The 27150-nt window shown below is 41.4% G+C and overlaps 2 protein-coding genes across 5 annotated transcripts; both read right to left on the bottom strand.

Moving 5' to 3' along the window:
- Positions 1–618: 618 nt before the first annotated feature.
- dhrs7b (dehydrogenase/reductase (SDR family) member 7B) lies at positions 619–8827 on the bottom strand. 2 transcript variants are annotated; one of them, XM_058412736.1, is made up of 7 exons: positions 8778–8827; positions 5734–5891; positions 4203–4318; positions 3884–4094; positions 3481–3573; positions 1976–2128; positions 619–1282 (listed from the first exon to the last, which is right to left on the bottom strand). In XM_058412736.1, the coding sequence occupies exons 2-7, from the start codon at positions 5885–5887 to the stop codon at positions 1077–1079; spliced, it is 933 nt and encodes a 310-aa protein (XP_058268719.1). In that variant the 5' UTR covers positions 5888–5891; positions 8778–8827; the 3' UTR covers positions 619–1076. The 2 variants fall into 2 exon arrangements, with proteins under 2 accessions (XP_058268719.1, XP_058268710.1); XM_058412727.1 differs by lacking the exon at positions 8778–8827 and adding an exon at positions 6740–8727.
- A 1848-nt stretch (positions 8828–10675) lies between these two features.
- Positions 10676–27139, bottom strand: cramp1 (cramped chromatin regulator homolog 1). 3 transcript variants are annotated; one of them, XM_058373610.1, is made up of 20 exons: positions 27003–27139; positions 24805–25142; positions 23039–23241; positions 21955–22108; positions 21577–21660; positions 21144–21192; positions 20909–20994; positions 20502–20625; positions 20123–20204; positions 17556–18410; positions 17279–17444; positions 16898–17064; positions 15897–15968; positions 15706–15787; positions 15503–15610; positions 15223–15413; positions 14915–15104; positions 14014–14178; positions 13356–13501; positions 10676–11811 (listed from the first exon to the last, which is right to left on the bottom strand). In XM_058373610.1, exons 2-20 carry the CDS (start codon positions 25139–25141, stop codon positions 11698–11700), a joined length of 3375 nt encoding a protein of 1124 aa, XP_058229593.1. In that variant the 5' UTR covers position 25142; positions 27003–27139; the 3' UTR covers positions 10676–11697. The 3 variants fall into 3 exon arrangements, with proteins under 3 accessions (XP_058229593.1, XP_058229582.1, XP_058229602.1); XM_058373599.1 differs by lacking the exon at positions 27003–27139 and adding an exon at positions 25531–26036; XM_058373619.1 differs by lacking the exon at positions 27003–27139 and adding an exon at positions 25791–26036.
- Positions 27140–27150: the final 11 nt, after the last annotated feature.

The following is a 27150-nucleotide window of genomic DNA, read 5'->3' as shown; positions in this document are numbered from 1 at the left end:
TTAAGAAATGATCAGTGTATATTATGGAGGAAATGCACAGTGCATGTGGAGGTGTGGCCTCCACGTGTTTTTCATTTCATTGTCTGTACCGCTTATCCGATCTATTCTCAGGTCACGGGGAGCCTGTGCCTATCATCGGGCATCAAGGCAGGATACACCCTGGATGGAGTGCCAACCCATCTCAGGGCACACACACACACACTACAGGCAATTTAGAGACTCCAATCAGCCTAGAAGCATGTCTTTGGACTGTGGGAGGAAACCAGAGCACCTGGAAGAAACCCGTGAGACTCGAACCCAGGACACTGGAGGTGTGACGAAACATGCTAACCACTAAGCCACATTTTTAACTACATTTAAGTTCCGTTATAGGCCAACCTACAATTTTTACAAATTCCTAGTTTATTCCCATGATTTCCCGTTAATTCCCATGGAAAGTTTCCAGCCATGAAAATGTTGAAAATTTTCCAACCCTAACAGGAACGCATTGTCCAATTTTTGTTTTTCTGAAATTATGTACAATGATGAGACGGAGTAGAGGGGGAAAAAATGCCTGAAAAGGTATTGACCAAAAGACGTGTTTGATACAAGAACTAAAATGATGGTTTAGGGAAACAATTAATCTTTAAACAATTAATTCAGTTTATTAGCTTCATTACATTACAACAATTATCAATTAAGATCTACGTTCAAATGGCAATATCTTAAACAGTCACTTTATAGTGCAGCAGGTTGCTTTAGCCCTCAGCTCCAGGGTTCCAGCTTCAATCCTGACCTCATTTTGCTGTCATGGGATTCCATCACTTCTCCTCTCACTGTACAAAAACATGCCAGTATGTTGCCTGGCTTCTCTAAATTGCTTCTAGGTGTTTGCGTGTGGAAATGGTGTCCTGATATGGGCATTGTGTATTTCTGCCTGAATTTTAGTGTTACCAGGAAAGATGCAAACTAAGGCTTGAAATGGAGGGACTCTTCCGTCAGATCTACCGATTGGTTTCACTGAAGGTGTATTTGAAGTTCCATTATTATTATACTTTTAGAAAAACAAAACAGAGGCTCTGAACCGTGGCTGCGACTTATTGTTCTTTTATTCCCTTCTCTTTCTTGGCTCGAGAGGCCATCACTCTGAAGAAGGCAGCCGGCCAGAGAGCGCGGAGATAGACGGCGAGAGCAGGCAGTGGTCCAACTAATAAAACATCTTTCTGTCTATAAGTGACAGCCTTCAGAACCGCTCGAGCCACGTCTCCCGGGTCCCATCCTGCTGCGGTGGTCTTATCCATCACTGAGAAACGACAAAACAATAAAGTGAGTGCAGTAACTAAGGATCCACTGTAGTCACTGTTCACGGACTTGTTATGCCCTTCATCCATATCGAGTTCGTGAAACATTTTTACAGACAGCACCAATATTAAGTGTGTATAAAGACCAAATGGGTTTTTACTCTTGCTGGAGAAAGCAGTCAGATTTTGAAGCCTCAGAATATCCAGTAACACAGTGAGTAAAAAAATCGATAACAACAGTGAGCTGCAGGAGGACAGACAAGATGGTATGATCCAGCCAGACCAATTAGCCAAAGATAAAGACTGTTTACAGATGCTAATCAACAACAGGAACTAACTTTTAACAAGGAACCTAATTTTTAAATAGGTAATTGCTGATAAAGGGAAATTACTATGGTAGACCTTGTTGTCTTAAACCACATCATATTTTATTCCTTTACATATTTCATCTGTAAAAGCCTTAGACACGTGCGGCACTGCTGACAGAAGGAAAGTTTAATTGCAGTGGAAATCCGAGTGCTACTCGATTGCTCCACATTATCCGCTCTCCTCCACCAAACATCTGCTCATTAAGTCTTACAAATAGCTGAATTAATAGAATTAGACATATTTCTGTTACTCAGGCCTTGTTCCTGAAGCATATGAGTCAGGAACCTGAAGTCTTTCATATCCTACAATGGGAAACACACACTCACCTCCATATCTGGATCCATCTCCAGTAACAGCGTTGAGTGACAGGTTGGTTCTAATGTATCCGGGGCTGATGACTGACACATGTAGGCCGAATCTTTCCACCTCGGCTCGTAGGCAGTCGAAGTACGCCTGTGTCGCGTGCTTGGAGGCTGCATCTAAAACGCAACAAATGTTACAGAAAATCTCAAAATCTGAAATAAGTCATTAAATCAATACAATTCCCCATTAATAACTGCTTGTTTGGTTGGTTATAATAGCGTAATCCGAGCATTTTCCTGTGACCTCTCAAGAAGCAGAAGTGTCTCTCATTCAATGTTTTTTGGTTTTCGAACCATTCCGTTTAGACGCTACAAAACTGTTCTGTGTGAAAACTCCCAGGAGTTTATGAAACGCTGAAAGCAGCCCATCCGGTACCACCATTCCTACCATTATCATAGTAACACAGATAACACACTTTTTCTGCATTCTGATGTTTGATGTGAACATGGACTAAAGCTCTTGACCTGTATCTACATGATTTTATGCACCATGTTGCCGACACTCGATTGGCTGATTAGAGAACTTTATGAATGTGCTGGTGAACCGTAAAAACAACGATGTAGACGATTCGTATATCTACATGCATGTCCAAAAGTATCTGGACACCTTACGCCTCTTGAAAAAGAAAGTTCGAGCCTACACTAACACCCAGGAACAGTCTCTACTGGACCTACACTACCGCTCCAAAGGAAACACACACGAAATTATTCTGAATAGAAAATATAGCAAAAGAGCAGGACATGCTGACATGTCAGAGTTTGAAATAATGATTTCGATGGAAACGATTAATGTTTTCTTCAAACTTTACCTTCAGCCCGGGCATTCTAGCTGTCAATTTTTCAAGATAATCTGATGAGATTTCACCACATGCTTCCTGGAGCATCTCCCACAAGATGGATCGGCTTGATGGAGTCTTTCTCCGTAGCTGAAATATGCAAGTGATCCCAAACGTATCTGGAATATTTATGCAGGGATTTTATTCCATTCAGCCACACGAGCACTAGTGATGCTCCTTGGTATCCTAAGTCTCCTAAGTCCTACTGAACCAGTGTCAACGTGTTCATTGATAAAGACTTCAAAGCCCTCTTGTACGTCGCTCTGGATACGAGCGTCTGCCAAATGTGACTGTAAATGTAGTGAGAGCAGACACCGAAAACAGTGTATAGCAATAAAAACCCAACGATTCCAATACTTTTGGAGGGGACTGTATATGGAAATTCATTTCAAGATTTTAAGGTCATGTACACAGTTAAATACAGTACACAACCTGCAGCGAAATCATGCCTCCTACACTGCGCATATAAATCAAATAAATTTAAGAACGGATTTTAAAACAAAAAAGGATCAACAGAAATAAGAAGAAGAGGTAATAGAATGTTACTATGCAATATAGCGCATGTAGTAGTATAATGTGCAATTGTGTTAGATGTAGTAACAGTACAGAAAGTGCAAACATGTCCACACTCACAAGCAGATCTGTAGGGAATGGCGATCTTCCCCTGCACACTGCTGATGACCACTATATGTCCAGCACCTCGCTCCACCATGGAGGGAAGAAGTGCTAGGAAGAGCAAAAGAAAAGGGGAAGAAATCCACGGAATAAGTTCTATAAGTTAGGACTTCTCTAACTCTAAGGATTTTTATATTCTAAAGGATATTGATTAATCTAAATAAGCTTCCTCCTCCATCACATTAACTGAGTGGATATTTTAGATGCACACTGAAGACACAATTATACTAAAAAAAATAATCACATAATACACTTTAAACTCTTAAAAAATACTGATGGATAAATTGCATGAATTAAGTTATAACACGTGTGTGTGTGTGTGTGTGTAAATGCTACTATAGATATATGATGCAGCGGTCACCTTGAGTCAGAGCAACAGGTCCGAAGTAGTTTGTGTCCATGACGCTCTTCTGCACAGACACGTGTGTGTCCAGGATGGAACCGCGGTAGCTAATACCTGCGTTGTTAATGAGGACGTCCACGTGACCGTGGCATTTCAAAATCTCCGCCGCCGCCTTGGTCACACTCTCCGTGTCAGAGAGGTCAAAGGTCACTGTGCAGGGTGTATACGTCTAACCAGAAACAAAAACAAAGCCTGTCACGATCGTTTATAAGTAAAGGCTGTCAGTGGTGAGCGCTGTAAATAAAAAAATAGGTGGCTAGTGAGACTGGCTGTGTACCTTTGTCTTACTATCTGTTTTAACCCTTAACTCCTCCACCACCTCCTGTAGCCTCTTCTGGTCGCGTCCACACAGGATAAGTCGTGCTCCCGCAGCATGAAACACTCGTGCACATTCTGTGGAAACCCTACACGTGTCAAGCCTTCAAAACACGGGAGAAAAACCCTGCTGTGCTACGTATTAGTTATTATAGTGTGTGAGTGTAAACAACTGTGCAAAGAAATGATGTCAAATATTTAGCCTTATGGATTTGAGTATAAAATTATTGGCAGCCCTAAAATTTCTGGGTTTTTTTTTTTTTCTTGCCATGGAGAAAATAACAGCATCGTTGTAACGTCAAACAGGGCTGGAGAGACTTATTCAGGAATTTATCCGAGCCACTCTGCCACATTTTTATATTCCTCAGTTTCGCGCATGTGGAATTTCTTCGTCAATTCCGACCATGGGTTTAAAATAGGCTTGAGGCTTACCACAGGTTTAAATCCACAGACTGAGTCGGTCATGGCAAAACACTGATATTTATGTCACCAAATCATTCCTGTTTCACTATCTTGTAGAAAGGAAGGATATTTATACCCCCAAAGGAAACAGTCAGCAACAGAGTTCCTGGGGACAAGTTAAGCAAGCAAATTAGGAATAACTAATGACAACATGTATGTGTTTCTATTTATTTGGAAAATTCAATAGTGGTGTCACTTGTGCAAGATTTTATATGCGAGCACTATTTCTTAAAAGAAACGTCATCTGTATGCTTTTGTTAGAGGAAGTGCTCAGGCCTCATTACTCAATCTTTTTAGTAAGGTTGTTGTGCAAACATGTACGTCATGCTGATGTACGTCAATCACCAGTAAATTACCGTAAGCGTGTGCAAAACTGCTGATGTGCATATAGTGATACCCGGAAAACTCCATAAAAAGGCCAAAGTTGAAAGCGACTACTAAATGGTCCAAAAAGAAGAATTTCTCAAAGGCAGAAGTGGAGGTACATCTATTAGAATAAAAAGATATTAGTCAGCAGCATACCCAGTGGAGTCACTGCATCTGAAATGAGTTTGGCAAGAGTCCTCACTGATGCTAAGCTCGGAGTGATGGAGGACACTGCAGCAAATCTAAGAGACCTGAGGTCAGGTTTCAAGCAAATATACCACAGCAGAATGCTGTGAAAGATGGAAATTATGCTTACATCAATTTTATGGCTGGCTAAATTTCTGTTTTAGCAAAGAAACCTTTGCTTTAGTGATGAGGCGCTGACGTGCAATAACCATGTCCTCTCGGGGGATTCCGCTTAGAAAAGGAATGCTCTCTCTGATGAACTCGGATACAAATCACACAGCACACTAGGGAGCACACGGCTCATGGCAGGTTCAGACATACAAGATTTCTTGTGCGAATATTTGTGCAATGTTTATTTCAATTCAGATCATTTGCATGAAAGGTGCCAATAATTCTGGAGCTCATTTTTCTTTAATTGTATATCCACATAGACATGCATAATACCCATCCTCCACTGTTTATTATTTTATATTGATTACCTTTGCCCAGGCCTGAACTGGCTCCAGTGATCACCACCACTTTATCCTGGACGCTTTGCTTTAGCCTCGCTCTGTGGATCATCCGCAGTAACAGCAGAAGACCAACTGCACCTACAGCCAGCGGCCCCACACCCACACCCACTAATCTCTCCATTCGCCTACACACACAAACCACAACACACACATGCAAATAAACAGCATTCTCTACATCATGCATCTTGCAGGGATTCTTAAGCTCCAGGGCTCCAGATTTTTCTACTCCATCAGTCTCATGGCTGGTTTTAATATATGAGCTGATATGTTTAATCAAATGTATAAGAACAGGAACAAAAACATAAAACTGTAGATGGGAGGAGATAAAGATCTAGATGCAGCAGTGGTGCTTCAGCGGCAGGATTCTGCACAGTTTGGTGAGCTCACTGTTGTTGAATCAGCTGTGTTGGGAGAGGAAAACCACCGAACTGTCAGACTTGTCTGATTTACGTACTTCAGCCCTTTGCCAAAATGAACTCTGACCTTTTTATGAGGCTGTTTTCCTCCACACCTTCTTACACCAACATGAAACGGGCAGTGAAACAGGGATCATTTTAATCCATTAGATAAATCCACTTTTATATTACACTCCACACAGTGATACTTGGTGTCTTTTAATTTTCAGCTGGACTTTGAAATCCACAGCTTTTCTTAAATGCAGTGGTATCGTATCACAGGACGTTTTAGCTTAAAGGGGATTATACTTCGACTAAAGGTGATTAGACTATACACAAGGCAGGTCTGGCATACATAAGCTACTTAAATAGCTCATGTTACATGCTTGAGATGGTTTAACATTGATTTTCATATCCCAAAACAGTAATGATTTTGGTCTATTCTTGGCTTATTATCTTGTACAAAGATCCTTAGACCACCATGTCTGAACCTCCGGGCAGAGGAAACCAGGTTTTTGGGATACAATATCTTGGCACTTCATTTTAAAAGAATTAAAAAGTATTTTTAGATTCTTTACCGAACTTGTGCAGGTCACAGGCAAGTCAGTGGTAGATTTCTGACCAGAGGGTTGTGAATTCAAAGCCCAGCACCAACCAGCTGTTACTGAGCAAGACCCTTAACCCAAATGCTCAGCTGTATAAACGAGATAAACGTACCATGAAAGTTCTGGATAAATGTGTCTACCAAATGCCATAAATGTAATATAAATGTCAGGTTAACAATTATCTTCCCTTTTCTTCTATTTGAGAGAACACAACCTCATATTTACACCCTAAGGAAACAGGAAATGGTCCTGAGAGCGATTTAAGAATAGAAGAATGTATTTTTAGTGCAAAGCACTCCAAATCTACACTTTATCCACTACATAGAGCATTTTCTGGCTTTGTGTCATCAAAAAAAAATACATCTTATAAGTAAAAATATTAATTCTCATTTATCTTGTATTTTCTATTTTATGGCAATGAAAATAAATAAACTAAGTGCAAGGTTAATTAAGCTAATTCTAGACTTATATCAAGTTTGAATTATATTGTTCTATTGGCAGGAACTATTTAGAAAAGTGAACCAGTATAATAGAAAATATTGATGAATTCTATTTTTTTTCCTAGAAAGATGCAACATCTACACTATATTGCCAAAAGTTTTGGGACACCCCTCCACCCGAGTCCTGACCTCAACCCGATAGAACACCTTTGGGATGAATTAGAGCAGAGACTGCGAGCCAGGCAAAAACTAGGATGCCTGCCTTTACATGCACGTGAATGTAATATGGAGTTGGCCCCTTTGCAGCTATAACAGCTTCTGGGAAGGCTTTCCACAAGGTTTAGGAGTGTGTTTATGGGAATTTTTGATCATTCCTCTAGAAGCGAATTTGTGAGGTCAGGCACTGATGTTGGATGAGAAGGTCTGGCTTGCAGTCTCCTCTCTAATTCATCCCAAAGGTGTTCTATCGGGTTGAGGTTCCTCCAAACCAAACTTGCTCATCCATGTCTTTATGGACCTTGTTTTGTGCACTGGTGTGCAGTCATGATGGAACAGAAAGGGGCCATCCCTGAATTCAATGAGTTGGAGGGGTGTCCCAAAACTTTTGGCAATATAGTGTATCTATGGTAGAATAGGAAAAACAGCTTGAAATTGGTCAAAATCGTCAAAAGAAATTTGTTAAGAATCTTCTATTTGGTTAATTGTGATCTCATAAAAAATATTACATAAATCTGACTATATTTAACATTAATTATAGTTGTTTGTTTGTTTTAGCAATGTATTGCTCGAACTTGTGTTTTTCATAGATATAGGTTAATTTCTTAATCATAAATATGAAATGCATCAATGTAACTGAAATAATATATATAAAATCTGCACACAAATTAAACACAGTATTTGTTGGAGTTTGGGGTGGGGAAATTCATGAACAGAAGACACAAATCACTGAAAAAAGGCATAATTATATTAGTTAGACTAAGTATATCTGATCACTCGGCTTGTCTGGTGTTCAGTAAAGTAATCAGTGCTTCAGTCTTGAGGGTTATGATTTATTGTGTTCTTCTTACACATAAGCTCTTGGGAAAACCCTGATCATAAACAATTGAACCTTTTCCTAGCCTGAGCTCTAGAGTCTAGCTACAGGTTTTCCTCCTCCTCTAGTTGTTGACTGTATGAATCAGGGAAGTGAAAGCAGGACACATCTGGCCAGATGTTCCATTCAAACAGTTCTATTTACGCAGGTGTTTATTAGAAACGAGCAATGAGCATCCTGTTTTTGTCATTGCAGAGTGTTAAGTTACATAGCGGCGTTAGTTTACCACAACATGTGCTTTTAGTATCTGTGTAATGTTTTTCAGCTTGTTTATATTATTAACTAGCTCAGGAAAAAGCTAGCCACCTCAGCTAACCATGTCTGCCGCATACGTCACTGAATAAACAAACAAAAACATTTTATGTACACGTGCAGCTATTGGAATGATTGTGAGGTAATCTAGTGTTAATATAGTAACTCATACTTTTTAAAGAAAAAATTAAAAATGACTGAAAACGCAAGTAGGTGTGCTACTAACCTGAAGCCAAGACCCACGTGAACAATACGGAAGAGACAAGAAGGCGTGGCTTCTACTGACCAATAGGAATGAGCCGTAGGGCGGCGCCTTTGGAGATGCAAACTGAAGACATGCCTACAGCGCATGCGTGATAGGTGAACTAACGCCGAACTATAGACGATTAAAATGCATCCTCTGTTTAAACAAACATCTATTTTTCATGTTGATCCATGTTTTATCAGTTAATTTCAGCGATTATTTACATACACTGCATTAGACTCCTGACACAGACTAATCAAACCAATGTAGTATAATCATTATTAAATTCCTTTAACATAAACCATTAATATACACATCTATCTATCTATCTATCTATCTATCTATCTATCTATCTATCTATCTATCTATCTATCTATCTATCTATCTATACCCATTCATCCATCCATCTGTCTATATCCATCCATCCATCTCTATCTATATCCATCCACCCATATCTATCTATCTATATCTCTATCCAGCAATCTATCTATATCTAGCTACACTATATTGCCAAAAGTATTCGCTCACCTGCCTTGACTCGCATATGAACTTAAGTGACATCCCATTCCTAATCCATAGGGTTCAGTATGACGTCGGTCCACCCTTTGCAGCTATAACAGCTTCAACTCTTCTGGGAAGGCTGTCCACAAGGTTTAGGAGTGTGTTTATGGGAATTTTTGACCATTCTTCCAGAAGCGCATTTGTGAGGTCACACACTGATGTTCATCCCAAAGGTGTTCTATCGGGTTGAGGTCAGGACTCTGTGCAGGCCAGTCAAGTTCATCCACACCAGACTCTGTCATCCATGTCTTTATGGACCTTGCTTTGTGCACTGGTGCACAGTCATGTTGGAAGAGGAAGGGGCCAGCTCCAAACTGTTCCCACAAAGTTGGGAGCATGGAATTGTCCAAAATGTCTTGGTATGCTGAAGCATTCAGAGTTCCTTTCACTGGAACTAAGGGGCCGAGCCCAGCTCCTGAAAAACAACCCCACACCATAATCCCCCCTCCACCAAACTTTACACTTGGCACAATGCAGTCAGACAAGTACCGTTCTCCTGGCAACCGCCAAACCCAGACTCGTCCATCAGATTGCCAGATGGAGAAGCGCGATTCGTCACTCCAGAGAACGCGTCTCCACTGCTCTAGAGTCCAGTGGCGGCGTGCTTTACACCACTGCATCCGACGCTTTGCATTGCACTTGGTGATGTAGGGCTTGGATGCAGCTGCTCGGCCATGGAAACCCATTCCATGAAGCTCTCTGCGCAATGTTCTTGAGCTAATCTGAAGGCCACATGAAGTTTGGAGGTCTGTAGCGATTGACTCTGCAGAAAGTTGGTGACCTCTTCACACTATGCGCCTCAGCATCCGCTGACCCCGCTCCGTCAGTTTACGTGGCCTACCACTTCGTGGCTGAGTTGCTGTCGTTCCCAAACACTTCCACGTTCTTATAATACAGCTGACAGTTGACTGTGGAATATTTAGGAGCGAGGAAATTTCACGACTGGATTTGTTGCACAGGTGGCATCCTATCACAGTTCCATGCTGGAATTCACTGAGCTCCTGAGAGCGACCCATTCTTTCACAAATGTTTGTAAAAACAGTCTGCATGCCTAGGTGCTTGATTTTATACACCTGTGGCCATGGAAGTGATTGGAACACCTGATTCTGATTATTTGGATGGGTGAGCGAATACTTTTGGCAATAGTGTATCTATATCCATCTATCCATCTCTAGCCTTCCATCCATCTCTATCTATCTATATCTCCATCCATCCCTATCTATCTCTATTCATCCACCCACCCATATCCATCCATCCATGTGTTTGTCAAGTTATAATAAAGGACAAGGAGACACGAAAGAAATCCCAAAACAGCTTCGTGGGAAATTTATATTTACATGGTGGCATAAAACCCCTTTTTGTACAAACACGGAAATCTTCAAAACAACTGAAATAAGCTTTGATGCCTTCTAAAATAATAATAAAAAAAAGAAAGTAAACACAGTTGCAACATGTAAATCAATAAATAATCGAAATAATTTACAGTATGTTATAAAAGCACAGTCAGTGCTTGAATCTGTTATGGTCTATTTACATAAAAAACATTCATTCCATCGCAGACAGAAAGCTCACAACAATCTAAAATCGCTGGTTTCAATAAAACTGCATACAATAAAACGTAGTGTTGAACATAAAACATCAAACCGTAGGGCAATCGGTTACTTTATTATTTAATTTAGGGAGTCTTGAAGTAATAGATTAATATACATTTACTACTTAAATACAGCCAAGTATATTTTCGCTTAGCTCTTTGTTAGTGTTGGAGGAGTTTCCAATTAGTCCTAGTCTTTCCCATTAACAAAAAAAAAAACTTTCTAGCAGTGTTTTAATAATTTCTTACATCTGGCAAAGCCAATCAGACTATGACGCCACACATTATGAAGACATGTATGTTGTGTACTACGTACACACACTTATGGCTTTTTCAGGAGGATGATCGAAGACAGATCATTAGTATCATTGGAGAAACAATGTCACTAAGACAAAACAGCTGAGCTGCAGCCTTGGCTCACACAGAACAGAGTAGGACCGACAAAATGAAGTGAGGAGGCAATCTTTGTTCTGATATGGCAAATTTCTATACATGAGGTTGCTTTGTAAACAAGTTTGTTTAAAAAGTGGCCCAAGTGTGGAACGCACGCCACAAAACGATGGGCAGGCACCCATTCCCATACGCACACTCGATTCTGATGATCAAGGATCGAGTGTCTTTATTGCACATCCAAGATGAATCGCATAAACATTCTCTCCTTCGGACTGATGAGTCTGGAGTTCTCCCGCAGTGCCGTGGTGGTGCAACAAGCTCATTCTCCTCCTCCTGATTTGACATTTCAGCGCAGACTCATGGAGGAGGGAGGCTCGTCTCGGCCACAGACAGCTCTTGGGCGAGGTCGTTGAAGCGGGCGATGTAGTCGACGCTGTTCTCACTCATCATGCAGGCCAGTTGATTATCCACCTGGATAAACAGGAAGAAGGAGACGGAATTAGAATGACTCCATTACAATATTTACATGCAGTTTGGTCTGTAAATCACAGTATCAACACATGAGAATCAACACAGCTTTTTTAATTCAGTTCTTATAGCCTGCATAAGTAATAATTTCCATTCATATTATGAAATATTTTTTTTCCATAACCATCCCGAAATCATGCCAGAGGGCATTTATTATTATCATCCGCAAGCGGTCTAAAGTATAAACACCCCCTCGGTTTTTTTTTTGCTATGACAAGCTGTAAAAGAATGACTCACACCAGGAATGCATCAACCTTTAGGCAGTTATTCATCACAGCATGTATGTGGGCTCTATATTAATAATCCAATATTAAATAATATAATTTAAAATAAATGTCTCAACCTTTACTATTAGGGTGCTTGCACACAAAAATGGATATGTATTATTCTGTTAATATCACATAAAACATAAAAACTTGTCACTGTCGCGGATCTGTGACGCATACCAGTTCTGAATTTTTAATATTTTTCTTATTGGAAAAGTGGATAAAGTCAAACTGACATCATAGAAGCAAAGTGATGAATTCTATCTATTCGGTAGATTCTATTCTATCTATTCAACTTTTCCAGATTTTATACTGTTGTGGTCTGGAAGTGAAACAACTTATCTGGAATGTCTCGATTCGCCACAAAATATCCCATAATAATAATAAAGCAAGGTGAAAAGTATGCACAACAATTCAGAGCTCCTATTACTGTGGAATGTGCATATTTTGTGCAACCAACATCATCAGATTAAAAAAAACTAAATCTCTACATAAAGGAGACCCCTGGTAGGAAGGTAATTAGTCAGCGAACCAACCAAGAGGCCAAAGGGAACAATGAAGGAGCTGAAGATATAGATCACAGAAGAGATGTGTCAACAGGGCAGGCATACTCAACCGAGCTCAGCTTTCTGGAAGAGAGGCAAGCCCTATGAAATCTGATTGGAGTCTAGGAATAGGCATAAAGGAGGAAATGTAGGAAAAGGGTCTCTTATGAGACCAAAACTAACGTGGCTAAGATTGCTATATTTGGAGAAAACCTGCTCATCATACTAGAAAAAAAAATGAAATCATCCCTCCCATGAAACTATCCCTCAGCAGAGAAAATGTATAGGGCAAAATGCAGGGTAATCCTGTTCCAGTCTGAGAAAGGTTTCAAACTGGGATGGAGGTGTACTGCCAAAGCTACACTGGACTGATTGAAAACCAAGAACGTGAATGTGTAGAATGGCTGAGTCAAAGCCAAGACCTCAAGCTGACTAGAATCTGTAGCAAGAACTGAAGTGTTGCTCACTAATGGTCTCCATCTAATCAGAGCTTCAGTATTTAAGTGAATTTCAATTCCAGGTTGGAACGCTACAAAAAACATGGTTGTGAACCCTTACTAATTCGCAAACATTCCATATTATGTGTTACCACCCATGCTAGCTAAATATAATCGACACCATGAACACATCAGTAGAGGACTGCAGGTGAGGCTGTAATGTGAAGGCTGCCTCTCACCTCAACAACGTCATGCAGGCCACGTGCCTGAAAAGAATCATGGGAGTTACTGTCAAGCAGGCTGGGGCCAAGTAAGGCTGTACCACTGGAGGGCCCTGCAGGGGGGAGGACAGTCCTCCGGGTTTTATCTGGCGACACCAGGCTTGCTGTGCAGAGAAAACAGAGGCAAAATTCAGATTAGATCATGAGCCCACGTAATTATAGAGGTACCATCCAATCAACTTCTATGTAAAGAGATTCTAGTGCAGTTCTACATTTCCACGGCTGCTTTTGTAAACTTGCATTGACGTAAACTAAATTTACATCTTCAAGATTTGCATATGGAATTAAACCCGGGAGTTGGGAATTTATCAAATAAAATGAGACATAATGCCTTTAAAACACCCGAAAAGGTGACTGAAAAAGACTCATCATAAGTGAACTGGGTTTTCTCTGTGCAAAAGAACAGAAGAGAACATGATTTAAAAACCTTATAAATGAATGACGCAGATAATAAGCAGACATGCCCAAGAATTTATATAAAATACAAGTCCTGAGCTGTAGATAGACTTCTGCTGGGACCATTTATTTAATAACCTTTTATTTAGTAATGTTTCAGTGGTCACAAAGTGCCCTTGAAATAAAACCTGAATTAGTTTCCTGTTTATGTGACACTCACAGAGCAAGCAGCCCAGACTGGAATCGCTAGAGTCATTGGGGTACCACTGCGGATCGTGCATAGGAGATGGCATCCAGCTATGGCCGGGACTGTCAGGGAGGGAGGGGACAAGCTTAGACCGGTCATTCCCATTGAGCTTGGGAGGAGAAAGAGACGATCCTTCACCTGAGGAGGAAAAAATGATGCGAGCGATAGAGACAGACAGAAGCAAAGGGGATGTTAAGGAAATATTGTATCATCTGAGACACCAACACTTCCCATTAGTTATAAGTCCTTCAGCAGTCCAAAACAACACTTTTTTTCTTCTTGTTGCCCAGTGGACCAGCAGCAAAGAAAAAAACCCTACTCCCTATTGACTTGTTTCAAGTTTTCATTTTGTATGCATGTTGAAACTTAATGTGCATTAAACACGTCTAGGTCTTCACAGGTTCTAGTTAACAAATGTAAACTGTTCCACTGTTCAATACTGGACCAAGGTCAGAATTAATCAAACGCATCCAAATTTAGATCCAACTTGCTGTAAACAAACTCCTTCCTCATTCTGGTCCTTTCCACATGTTTATAATCATTGGACTGAAATATTTTCATTGCTATTAGAAGAGCATGCATTCCAACTCGTCTTCTTTCTTCTTAAGAAACAATTAAAAACCACTGTTCTGACCTCATATCCCATGTAATCAGCAAGACTATAATAAGTGTTGGTTCATTATTTGACAACCTGTACATTTTCTGTTTTTATATCTTAATTATTTGTTTTTTATTTCCATAAATCTCCCACGTGAAGAGAATGTCCTGTGTTCATCTTTCTGACTGTAAGACCTGTCTATCGCTACACTACAGTGTAACATGGAAATAAATCATGTCCTCATACAGAACTAGCAGTATGTTCACCCAGACCCACCATAGTGTGAAGAACTAATGGCAAGCTCAATAATGGAGTCGCTGATGTGAGTGTGAGGTTCTCCAGGAGGAAGGGATTCATCTGGAGGGCCAGGCAGTGAAATGTCCAACAGTGAGGCAACACTAGGAGGTGCCAATAGGGAGTCTCCACCTCCTGGAGACGGCGGAGGAACCCCATTCTGCAACGAGCCCTAATTAAAACAGTGAGAGGGAGGGCAAGACTGATTTAGAAAATAATCAAACTATTCATTTATGCATAATTTTGTCTTATTTAACAGCATTAGGATTTAGTGGGTATAACAGACACACCTCTGTGTCTTGATGCAGCATCTCAGGATTGGGCTCGGGCTCAGGTTCAGGTTCAGGTTCGGGGTCTGAAGGTGCCGGAGGTGTGGCAGCCTCAGGTGGCAAAAGGCTCGACTCTAGAGCCGTGGCCTCCACTTCTCGACACGGGCTTCCTGGTATAATGCCTGCAGACTTTGCTGCCAGGTCAATTGCACCTAAAGTACGAGGAACAAGTTAGTCTCAAAAAAAGTGGCAGAAGTTGTTTTTTCTTTTCAGTCATTATTCAAAATGATGGACAGCTTACTGGACAATTGATTAGAAGAAGCAGTATTTATTGTAGTGGAAGTGGCTTTGAGTGCAAGGGGTCGGGATGCCGAGAGCCGGCTTTGGATGGGCCGAAAAGAACCAGTGCCTGGAGGAGAAAAAAAAGAAGAAGAAAAGCTAATGAGATATTTCTTCTTTATTTCTAAATTGTATTTTAATATTTCATCACTTTATGTAAATTACCAGTAGCTGAAGAGCTGGAGAGAATTGAGAAAGAGCAAACATGCTGGGAGGCATCTCCTGTTGTCCGAGGCAACAATGTTCTCTGCAGGGAACACACAAAATATTGTGGATGCAAGTTACTTGGTTAAGAATAATAAACAGCTATAATAAAATTACAATTAGTTTCAGGTTGTTGGCTCTGGTTGCCTTACCTGCACTACAAGTGGCTTCCTCAATGGACGGCCCCTTCCTGTTTTCCTTGCCTTATGGAGGAAAATATCTGACTGAAAGAGAAATATAGAATACTGTTAGTAAAGTCAAAATGAATGAAACCTCAGCGTACAGGATTTTTCTTCACAGGAGTCAGAACTTGCATACACACACACAAAAAATAAAACACTATATAATCTGATGCTCCCAAGCTGCTGTGAATCATCCAGATGATCCTGTAATAATAATAATAATAATAATAATAATAATTCACAGTCAAAGATGTGTCAGAGGTGTTGGGTCCATCATTATACCCCAACCTCCGGCAGGACAGAAGTGACGAGAGAAGCTGCTGCTAATGAATGAGAATCGGAATGAGAATGCAAGAGGATAAACAAAGCAAATGGGATTAAAATAGTGAAAGAGATTAAATACTGCAAAAAAAGGATTCAGAACTGACATTTGCATCATGGTGAATAGGTAAGGCATTCACTTTTGATGATGAAGGTGCTAGCGAATGATTTTTAGCAGATTTATCTTCATTGGGGGAAGATAGTTGATAACAGCCGGTGTGAGGAGTTAAGCACCATTATATTAGTTGAGAGCAAAACAGCTGTACCTACAGATAACTACACAGCTATTCTTCTCAATTATAAAGAGGCATTGTGCGGTTCTAATGTCTGAAGGCCATAGTATAGCTTTGCAAGTCACAGAGTTCGAACAAAAACATGCATTGTGAGGTTTAGCACATTTTGTAAAGTGCAAATCTCTAGTGTAGGTGTCGTCAGTGCCCTCAGCATTTTTACAAGGACCCATTGCTAGAGACATGTTAAAGCCACAGTCCCTCATTGTAACATGGTCGTTTATATGGCAGCATTAAACACAAGCATCTAATCAAAGCATGATTGTGCACCATAATCTCACTACTCCATGACATGGCGTCAAGGTAGATTCAACATCCTTAGTTGGGCTAGATCAATTTTTAAAACGGAGGACCACTCACGCTGATCGAGTCCAGCTGCTGACGGAAAGCCAACTCCGCCTCTTTATTAGGAGAAAACATCCGTAAGTGGCGGGAGCTGTTCGGTGGCAGTGTTGTTGGAACCGCAAACACACCCCCATCACCATCACTGCCAGAAACCAACAGAGAACGTGGTAGATTCCGGCCACCTGTGGAGGCACAACAAGCAAAATTAGAACATGAGCCTAACTGCACCCTTGTCTAGATTCCAAAGTGACAGGTTGGCCAATTATCCCAGGAGGTTCTACTGAATGGAGGGATACTTTCTGACATTTAAATACCAAGTATGATGAATCATATTGACTAAACATTCGAAATGTGCCTGATGACTGAAACTATCACATTCATGTTTATATTTTGTACCTGTGCCAGCTGTAGTAGGCAGTGTTTTGGCGCGTGCTGTGTGTTGCTGCCGCCCACAGTTGGGGCTGCGGGTTCCCACAGTTGGAGGTTTGCCTGGAGGTGTCACAGACTGCTCCTCCTGACCCAGCTTGATGGGAGACGTCCCTACAGAACATGTGTCTGAAGCCTGGAAGCAGAAAAACATATAATCTTATGATGCAAGATATTCACTAGATAACTCTTTTCAAAAATGTAACCTGTCACCATCATTTGTAGGCTTAAACTCATGGTTACTCACAGGTTTGGGGTTGACCTCTGAAGAGACAAGTCTCAGAAGGCACCGAAGCACGCTCTGAGTGGTGGGCAGGGCTGAAGGGCGGGACTTGGGCTGCCACTCATACTCTAACTGCAGCTTTCCAGGCTTGCCCATCATGAGGTAGATTTCGGCTAGAGTGACGTTTTCTGCACCTTGTGAGCTCCAGCCCTCCTCACGGATCTGCTGCGGCGAGCGACCAGCCCCGGCTGCATCGTCCACTCGGCCTGCAGGCTCTGGAGGAGGAGGTGGAGGAGCAACAGCTCCTTCTGCTGCATTACCACCTACTGAAGGAGTCTCTATAATGTTGTCCGCCAGGATGGGTTCTCCTGGACTGACAGTGTCTTTACTCGTGCCACTAAGACACGTCTGGGACTGAGATGTGCCTAAAGAATCAGCTGTCCCAGTCCCGCTGCCTTCCTGTCCTGGGAAAGGCGGCAGATTTGTAGAAGTTGGAGTGACAGAAGGAGTGGTAGTGTTGTGGGCCATGTTTAAAGTGTTCTCTGTCCCAGAAGCGCAACTGCTCCCTTCTGAACTCTCAGGTACTTGTCCTTCGGCTCGTTTTATGTCTCCACCTCCAGAGGCACCCTTGCCTGGTTTTCCTGTCCCTCGGACAGGCTGAATCCCTAGGATCTGGGCAGTTGGCAGGTCTCTTACACCTGGTCGACCACGCCCAGTCTCCTGCCAGTGGACAGTGCAGGAGGCCTTGGAGTGAACGACACGTGCTACACCAGGCAAAACCGTAATTGTGCTGCTTTCTGCTGGATACAGGAACAGATCTTCTGACTCACCAGGAAGTGCTACACCTTCTAGAGCCTCCCGTTCTGCCAGACTCTTAAGCTAGGCACATTAGGGTTAAGGGTAGAAAACTTGATATAGATGTTGGATACAATAAACCAGACAAAAAGCGAAAACCAGCTCAATTTATCAGTCAGGACATTTTTCATGTCTCAGAAAGACTCACACCTGCATTATCCTTAACATCATGGTCAACAACCCAACTGATCCCATACTCACCATGCCCTATGCAAATATCTCTACCCTCCCACAAGTTTTACTAAAATGATAGATATATACTGCTGCTCCGTTCACTCGCTCACCAAAGAAAACCAAGAGGAACAGGAGGAGTAAAAGCTTATAAAACAATAGTGAAAAATACAGTGGTACCTCGGTCCTCGACCACCCCCGTGTTCGAATTTTCGGTGTACAATTAGAATTTGAGTCAATTTGACCTCGGTGTATGAAAATATTTTTGGTGTACGACTCGGCCGTCAGGAACGCCGGTTCTTGTTTCATACAGGATTGCAATGAATATCAACATTTCGAACAAAATTCAAACAAATGTTAATGTGAACTGTATTTTCAACACAAATTTTCAGTTTTCAAAAATATTTTTGACCCGACCTGAAAAGAACTAACTACGAGACCGCACACGCCAGGGGCAATTCTAGGATTTTCATTTAAGGGGGGCTCAGCCCCCAATGAGGGTATAATGACTAACAGGGTAGGATGGTAAACTTATTGCAGCATTCCACTGTATTGCATAGATGTGTATAACATTTGAGTACTGAACAAGCCAAATATGAGTCTTTCTGATCACACACACACACTCGTCCTCTGATCCTCGCTCTGCAACGCCACGGTCTTTGGATTGAAGAATGCGCTAAAAGACGTGGAAGAGCCGAAGTCTGCCGCTGTTTTCATATGGAATTTAAAGGGGACTGAGGTGATCACCAATTTGTGTACAGTTTATGGAGAATCGCAGAATTTTTATAGGGGCTGAGTAGAAATGTTAGGCTAATGCCCCCCTAAAAATAGCCTAGCGACGCCCATGCCGCACACGCTTTCCATGTGGCGTACCCTGCCGTAGACAATAGAGATGAAGCCGTTTACACGGGTCATCTGTTCTGAAAGCATCATCTGTGAGTACTTGTGTTATAACCCCACGCTATCTTTTGTGGTATATTTCCAGTGGTCATGTCTCCGAAAAAAAAAGGGAAATCAGGCATCAGTGTTGCCAAGAGGAAATTGTGAGATCAACCATCAAGTTGAAACAGATTAATTCGTTTTACATTACTTCCTATGGGGAAAAATAATTCGGTTTTCGACCAAATCGGTATTCGACCAGGCTTTTAGAACGAATTAAGTTTGAACACCGAGGTACCACTGTAGAAGACAAGATCATCATGAAAACAAAGTCTCCCAAATTGAATCAGAATTTTAGTTTGCAGACTTGCAACTCAAGGGATTCTTCTGCTAAAATAAATAAGATTACTTATGACTAGATACGATCTAGATAATTTCCCCAAGCTTATATTTTTAACAGACATATAAACAATGTCAGCTTAGAAAAACTACTCTTAAAAAAAAAAAACTCTCATATTCCCTAGTAACCCAAACTTTTCCCAGGACTCTGATGCATTTCATCCATTTTTGCATTCCAGGTGTTTTCCATAACATGCAAATGACTGGAAAACGTGTCGGAATACTAAAATGGGAACATCTTCAAAAAAAAATACACATCACATATGAACCACATTTAGAAAGGATACAATTCGCTGGTCCTGAACTGCCCATTTTTGCTTCAGGAACTCGATAAGACTCGACACTTTCCTGTGCAGCTCCACGACCATCCTGAAACAAAACAATGTCATCAACTATTCAACATGAACAGAGCAATACATCATGAGCAGAAAGAGATAACCAAGCCGCAACGATTCTACTGAATTTGTGTAAGCAATAACTAACATTCGGCAGATACACAAGTCTTTCATGGACCATGATATTTTAAAGGACATTAGCTGGTTAAAGTTTAAAAATACAAAGCAACTGCAAAACCAAAAAGCCTGAGGATGCAGAATTGACAATCTTCTAAAGCTGCTTAGATACTTAGCAAAACAACCAAACAAATCAAAAACGGGTGAGACTAACCGGAGACGAGGATTATGGGCCAGACTCTGAACCCGAGTCCAAGAGTGGTTACTACGTGGCTGCAGCTCCACTGCAACCTTCAGTGGCAACCGAACTGGCTTCTGGTCCTCTTCATCACTCACTCCTGAGATGTAGATAATAAGACAAAGTGGAGGGAAGAAATACAAGAAGAGGTTAGTAACTCGGATTCTCAATCTCCTCTTTCAATCACATAACCTGTAATCATAGAAACAAGAGCATTCACCCTACTTACACAAGTTCTACTATAATCCATTACCTTCCACCCAAGTGCTCTACACACACGTTAGCTTTTTCTAGACCTCCATTCCAGAACAGTCTCTCACAAGTTTCCCAGCTGAATACACACTTACACACACTGCTCTCATTTCCATCTTACACATACACACCATCTGGGTCGCACAGTTTCTTCAGGGCACGACACATGGGAGCTTTGATCCTCAGGTTCCTGCCTTTAGAGCGAACCGTGGTGGCCCTAAAACCACACACACACACACATACATATATACACACACACACACACACACACACCTGAGTCAGACATTGAGTCAACTTAAATAAAATACAATTGATTGTGTTTAGTTTTGTTTATCTCATACTTGAACACAAATAAATACACTTTACCCTTGCATGATGAGTTCATTCAATCTGGACACGTTCTTGTCATCCATCACTGAAAAGAACAGGAATCGATGAAGAAGCAGTTACACGTGTCTCATAGACACCTGATCAACAAAGCAAGTGAAAAATCCCAATCCTCGCCTTATTTTTACTTTAGCTGGCGCACTGGAGTTTCCCCATGTTCTTTATCGAAGCTTTGGAAAACTATAGTGTGTGCCACAAGCTGCCATGACAGTTCAGAGAGCTTGTCTAACCATTTCCAAAAATTACTTAAACACACAGAGAGTAATCAACAAAGTACATGTCTACCAGGCTACTACAAATACAAAACTAATATCCCACATATAAAGATCTGCTATCCATTGATGCCAGGCCACTAACAAGAGCCGTGTTCTCCCGAATTTAAAGAATTTTTTTTTTTACAGGCAATACTCACAGCCTCCAACCTTCTTCCTGAGCTCGGCATAACATATGAGCCCATAGAGCTCCTGTGAGGATTTCTTCAGGACACGGGAATACGCTGAGGAAGAGAACGAGAGGAAAAACTGCATGAGCGCGGTCTTGTTTGCGATTCATCTCAGTACACAAGGGGTTCGCATTTACACAACACAGTGCGATCAAACTGGATGTAATAAGTCTAATCAAAACAGCACTGTATCCTGCAATTCATTTTCTGTTGCAACAGATCATCTAAAAGTAATGACCTCTCCCTTCTTAGCATGCACGCATACACTAAAAAAACTCAACACGTTCTACTACACGCTTTTAAAACCCACATGGATCAAAATGTCAGCGTATGAGCGTTCAGCCTTACCGTTATTGAAATCGATGTGTTTGGAGATCTTGTGCCAGGTTCTGTAGTAGAAATGGCGAACTTGCTCCTTGTTCTTCACCATACTAGCAGGCTTGCCTTTTTTCTTATACTTCAGAGCAATGTTATTCTGTATGGCCTCAAAGTCCTTCCCATGCTGAGAAAAATAAGCGAGATAGAAAGAAAGAGAGCAAGAAATATATAGTGAGGAGAAAGGCTTTTAAAGCGTAATTACAGGTGGCAAATATATCAAATCACGATTCGGGGCATTTTCACAATACACTCTACATGCCACTTTTAGGCTTGCTAATAAAAGAGCTATAGCAAAAAATACATTTTGAAGCCTGCAGCTATGAGGTTTGTGTTTGCAAGAATAAATTATTTAGCACAGAAGAGGTCGGTAAATAAAACATCAGGTATAAAAATTTGCTTTAACATTCAGGTACTTGTTATTGCGTGTAACACTGAAGTCAGTCGGCATTTAATAAAAAATACCGATGATGCCTGCAGTTTCTCTAAAAAAGTGTATTCGTTTTTAATCACTTACACGTGAACTTGTATGGCCGATGATCAACAAGATCTAATATTTCAAAAGTTATTTAAGGAAAAAAAAAGAGGAAGAAAGCTGTCTAATTGCTGATATGGTAGAGTTTTCTGTAAGGTGTTTATTTAACACTTATGGAAGCAGTCTCCAGTATGACAGCTTTGGAACAGTAAGTTTTCCTCCACAAGTAATGACAAGCTGTGGTTTTTTATTTTTTTTTAGTTGTTATGAGAGATAAAGAGTAGCTGGTGAGGAAGTTACCGTTTATAGCCGCTATAATGCAAGTAACAGAAACTAACTTGTCTTAGATGTGCCACAACAATAAATGTAACTATAAACAGACAAATGTACATTTAATTAAACATTAGGACGCATCACAGGACACCATCATTGATTACGTTCCTGTAACAGCAAACCACACTATATTTTACTCTTTACTTAACTATCTTTAATGGCGTATTAATAGACTGATCACAATGAGGACCAACATGATGCACCAAGAGTTCTATGGATTTTGAGAAACCCAGGACAGTAACAAATTACCTCATAAAGTCCTTCAAAGAATGAATTCTTGTCCTCAGTGCTCCAGGACTCCCACTGTCTACGTGCACGCTTTTGATTCCCTCCTTCATCTTTCTCCACCGGACCCTGGCTCCTAGGGGCAGAGCGAGAGCTTCCTCCAGCTGCAACACCACCTCCTGAGCCTGCATGGCCTGATGCAGACACAGCAGGAACCGCATCACTCCCTGGGGCAGAGGAAGGAAAGCAAGAGTGAGAGAGGAGATTGAGACTTCTTGTTCTGTTGTGCCACACGAAAAGCAGAGGCCCCAGAATAGTCCAGGATCCCAAAATATCTGAGGACGGACTAAAAATAGTGAAATATTTCCGCTGGAACAACACTGCTTTAAAACGCTGGTTTATAAATGTTAGTTCCAATGAAGACCACATGAATATCATAACTGGAAAAATCTGTTCATATGACACATGCCTTAGGCAGAACGGTTAATCTACGCACCCGAATACACGTAATACAGGATAACAAACATGACCTCATTAGGATGACACTGAATAATAAAGGACACCCCCAATCAGCTTGTTAAGTATGCTCCAGGTCAGCATACAGATCACTATACACCTAGAGCTACTCAGCAATATTTACAAATATCTTAGTTCTTAACTGGGTGTCTGAAATGCATGCACCATTTCACATTTAAACAAAAAATAAACCACAGAATGAAAAGTGCATCTGAATGATAAATAATGACGTTTTATCACGCAGCGCATGAATCGAAGTGTACGTTGGCAGTGTGTCCACGCTCGTCAGGAAGTGTGAGTGGGGAGTCATTCGGAGGTGTTCCAGACCTGCTGCTCATTACGCTGGTCCAAAAACAACATGCCTGAAGAAAGAAGCCAACAACACTGCCCCCCCCAACACACACACACACCAGACTACACAACAATGTACCCTGCACTCAACCATTTACTTAAAAAAAACAAAAAAAAAAATCACGAATCATGTGACCATTTTGCCTCCCAATGAAAATCCTTCGAATAAATACACACATTTTTTAACACCAGATGAAATCAATCCATGGCGTATTCCGCAGCGCTGCAACAAAAATAAATCTAAAGTGTTTCGCCACATAGGTTATGCTTTTTGTTTCTGCAAACGAATCCAAACACTCGAACGAATGTGCCATGTGAACACGGTATTGTGCATTGCTCAGGGGAAAAAAAAAGAAGCTCTTTTTTCCTCCAGATGACTTTTATCTAAATGAAAGTGTACATGTAATGAAACGTTACTTGCAAAAAAATAATTATGATCCAGTTATGTGCCTCAAATTATATATATATATATATATTTTTTTTTGTGTGCAGAGGTACACTCTATCCACAATTCCAAGTGAAGAGAGCCACATTAAAGTGAGGGCAGCACCCTAGTGACAAGGAAAGGTACTTTGTGCACCGTTCTTGTTTTTCTGAGTGCACTGCAGAGAATAGAGAGAGAGAGAAAAAAAACATTTAAGTGAATGCATAATCTTTAGCCTATATTGCTTGAAAAAAAAAATTATTTAAGCCAAAAACACTTTGTGAGTGTTTAGACTTCTTCACAGTCCTTTACACTCCAGTTTCCTGGACTTCTGTAAGCCATGATGAAAAGCGGATGCTGTTGTCACAATAAACTAATATCCCACTAATGATTTCCCTTTTCATCTTTAATCCACATGGGTCCTGGCAACAGGACGGATTATTTTATGGTGCTCACATTTATTTTTTGCTCACTTTTAGACAAGCTGCTTGTTTCCTACCTTTGGTTTTCGTGCCGCTGTGTCCGTTCACCGCGGGCCCGTCTTTGCGGATCCGTTTGCTCGGAGGTCGCACGCTGGAGCGGAGGAAGTGATGCTGGTCGTGAACGGCCGGAGGGGAGCCCAGGCCCGCGGGGGTCGGCTGTGTTCCGGACGGGTTCGGTGATGAATCGGAGGCGAGCGCGGCGCACGGACTCGGCGCTTCCTCGCCGTCCCTCTTTGTGCTCGGCTGCTCGCTCGGTGTCCTCTCCGCGCTCTCCTCTTCCTCGCAGCATTCGAGCTTTCGGATGGGTTTGTTCGAGCCCTCGACTCCCGAGCCGGCCTGCTGGCCCACTGTCATCCTGATCAAATACACAAAGCAAAAAGAATCTAGACGCTTTCTTGGACGTTTTGCGTTTAACCAAAATAGAGGAATTAACTTAGAAGAGGCGACGTTCTGCTCAACTCAACATGGCCGCCGCTGTTTGTTTCAAATCCCCCTCTCACCGTCCCGACAATTCGCGTCGAAAAATTGCATTTTACACACTTCCAGTTTGAACCAAACAACACCATTTCGTCTTAATTCGGTTCGCTTTTTGCACTAGTCCGGGTTAAGTTCAGTTGTGCTTTGTTTAATCCGACATTATGAAGGTAGACTTTAGCGCGCGGCACAAACGACAAGCGACAAGGAAAAAAATCTTTCGCGCATTCGACCTCTATTTAAAGTGATTGTTTTTCGAGAACCGTTACCCATTTTCCAGCTCTTCAGTGCCGGAGTAGATCTTCTTTCTCTTCACCATGAGTCCGAAGATTTTGGAGACCAATTTTCGAGCAAATTAAACATATTCTTATAGGAGAAAGGAGGTCGTGTGTCTGGACTCGTCCTCTCCTCGCTGCTTGCTGCTGCCTCGACTCAAAGCCTGAACTCCGCTCAGCTCAACTGTTCGTCTCGTAGTAACAGCAACTCCAACTCAGAAACTCCGAAATATATAACCGTGACCGACATTTACCTACACTACACATACAGCTCCACCGTTTAAAACTGCCAAGCGAACCGCCGTGAAGTTGGACCGCCACAATTTTCTGCGACTTGTACCACAAAGACGACACCAGAATCCTCCTGAGCACCTCCTCAATCCACAAGTCTGGACTTTGTTGTTAACTACGTCATCATAAGTTTAAGCATCGATGCTTTCTTATAATAAAGTCACAACGTGTTAAAACGCAGTGAAAAACCCCACACGAGTCAAGCATCGAAGATATTAAACCAGTCCCGGGGTTTGAGATGGTGCCAGAAATACACAAGAGAGTTAAGATAAACTACACCTTATTCAGTAGGGCGGGTGTACCTTTATTATATAAACACCCTGAAAAGTCATGATAGGGGCACTTCTGTGAATATGGTAATCTTTCGAAATCAGACGTTCTGCCCCAATCTGGAGTCATCTGTATTTATAAATGTCACAGCAAAGCATTTGACTGCACATGCTATACGTTATATTGTGCCAATTAGGGTGGTGCCCTCCTCTCTGTCCAGGTATCTCTAAATCTGGATTATTCGACATACAGCACACAATCAGCAGACATAGTACCTTTTTAAAACTATTTATGCATTCTATCTAGTATAACTCACTGCATGAAGCTTGGTTATTGTAGTCAATATGCATTATCGCTTGAGAATCACAGTTAAAGAGGCGTGATATGCTTCCTGATTTATCGTGGTCCGGGACCTAAATTGCTCTTTAAATGACAGTCTGGTGAAATCTGACACATTTGATGAGTAATATAATATGATTTCACACGTTGCACGGTATACTTTAGGTGTCTGCACAGTATGAATTCAAGGATCAGCAAAATTTTACCTAAAATCAATTCATCATTCAAATGACCACAGAGATCTGATATAACTTTGCTACTACTACTACTGAATCCTCTTACAGTTTATATCCAGCATCTTCAATTTCCTCTAACCAGAACATGAATTCCACTTTTTTTTCCCCCCATGGCAGATCTTATATTTGTTGCAACATAAAACAAGTGACACCCAGCTCATGCAGTTCACCTTCAAGCACAACGAACAGCAAACTAGCAAGCAACACGGCTAGCTAACCGCAATCGAGCTATCGAAAATAAGCTAAATAAAAGTTGCACACACTTGATGTTAAGACGCTGGAACCAACAGTAACGATTACAAAACACTACTTTACACAGAGATACATTACCTTGTGTGGCGTTTATCAGGTTAGTCGAACCGAATACAATCCGCATTAACATGAAGAAGACTGTTAGCTTAGCTTCCCCAGTGACAGCAATAATCAAACCTTCCTGTTTTTTCCCTCGTGTCTGAGGGCACGCCCCCTCCCGCTCAAA

Source organism: Hemibagrus wyckioides, linkage group LG02 (genome assembly GCF_019097595.1).
Source record: "Hemibagrus wyckioides isolate EC202008001 linkage group LG02, SWU_Hwy_1.0, whole genome shotgun sequence".
NCBI classification, from domain to species: Eukaryota; Metazoa; Chordata; class Actinopteri; order Siluriformes; family Bagridae; genus Hemibagrus; species Hemibagrus wyckioides.
This window is presented reverse-complemented; position numbering and strand designations above follow the sequence as displayed.

Excerpts from the sequence above, each read along its gene's own strand:
- cramp1 (XM_058373599.1), bottom strand. The coding sequence starts at position 25,580 with ATGGTGAAGAGAAAGAAGATCTACTCCGGCACTGAAGAGCTGGAAAAT. Across the intron at positions 25,143-25,530 it reads ACTGAAGAGCTGGAAAATGG|GATGACAGTGGGCCAGCAGG; the intron begins GTAACGGTTCTC and ends GTATTTGATCAG. Across the intron at positions 22,109-23,038 it reads TCTTTGAAGGACTTTATGAG|CATGGGAAGGACTTTGAGGC; the intron begins GTAATTTGTTAC and ends TATTTTTCTCAG.
- dhrs7b (XM_058412736.1), bottom strand. The coding sequence starts at position 5,887 with ATGGAGAGATTAGTGGGTGTGGGTGTGGGGCCGCTGGCTGTAGGTGCA. Across the intron at positions 4,319-5,733 it reads CAGTTCAGGCCTGGGCAAAG|AATGTGCACGAGTGTTTCAT; the intron begins GTAATCAATATA and ends GGGTTTCCACAG. Across the intron at positions 4,095-4,202 it reads AAACAGATAGTAAGACAAAG|ACGTATACACCCTGCACAGT; the intron begins GTACACAGCCAG and ends GTTTCTGGTTAG.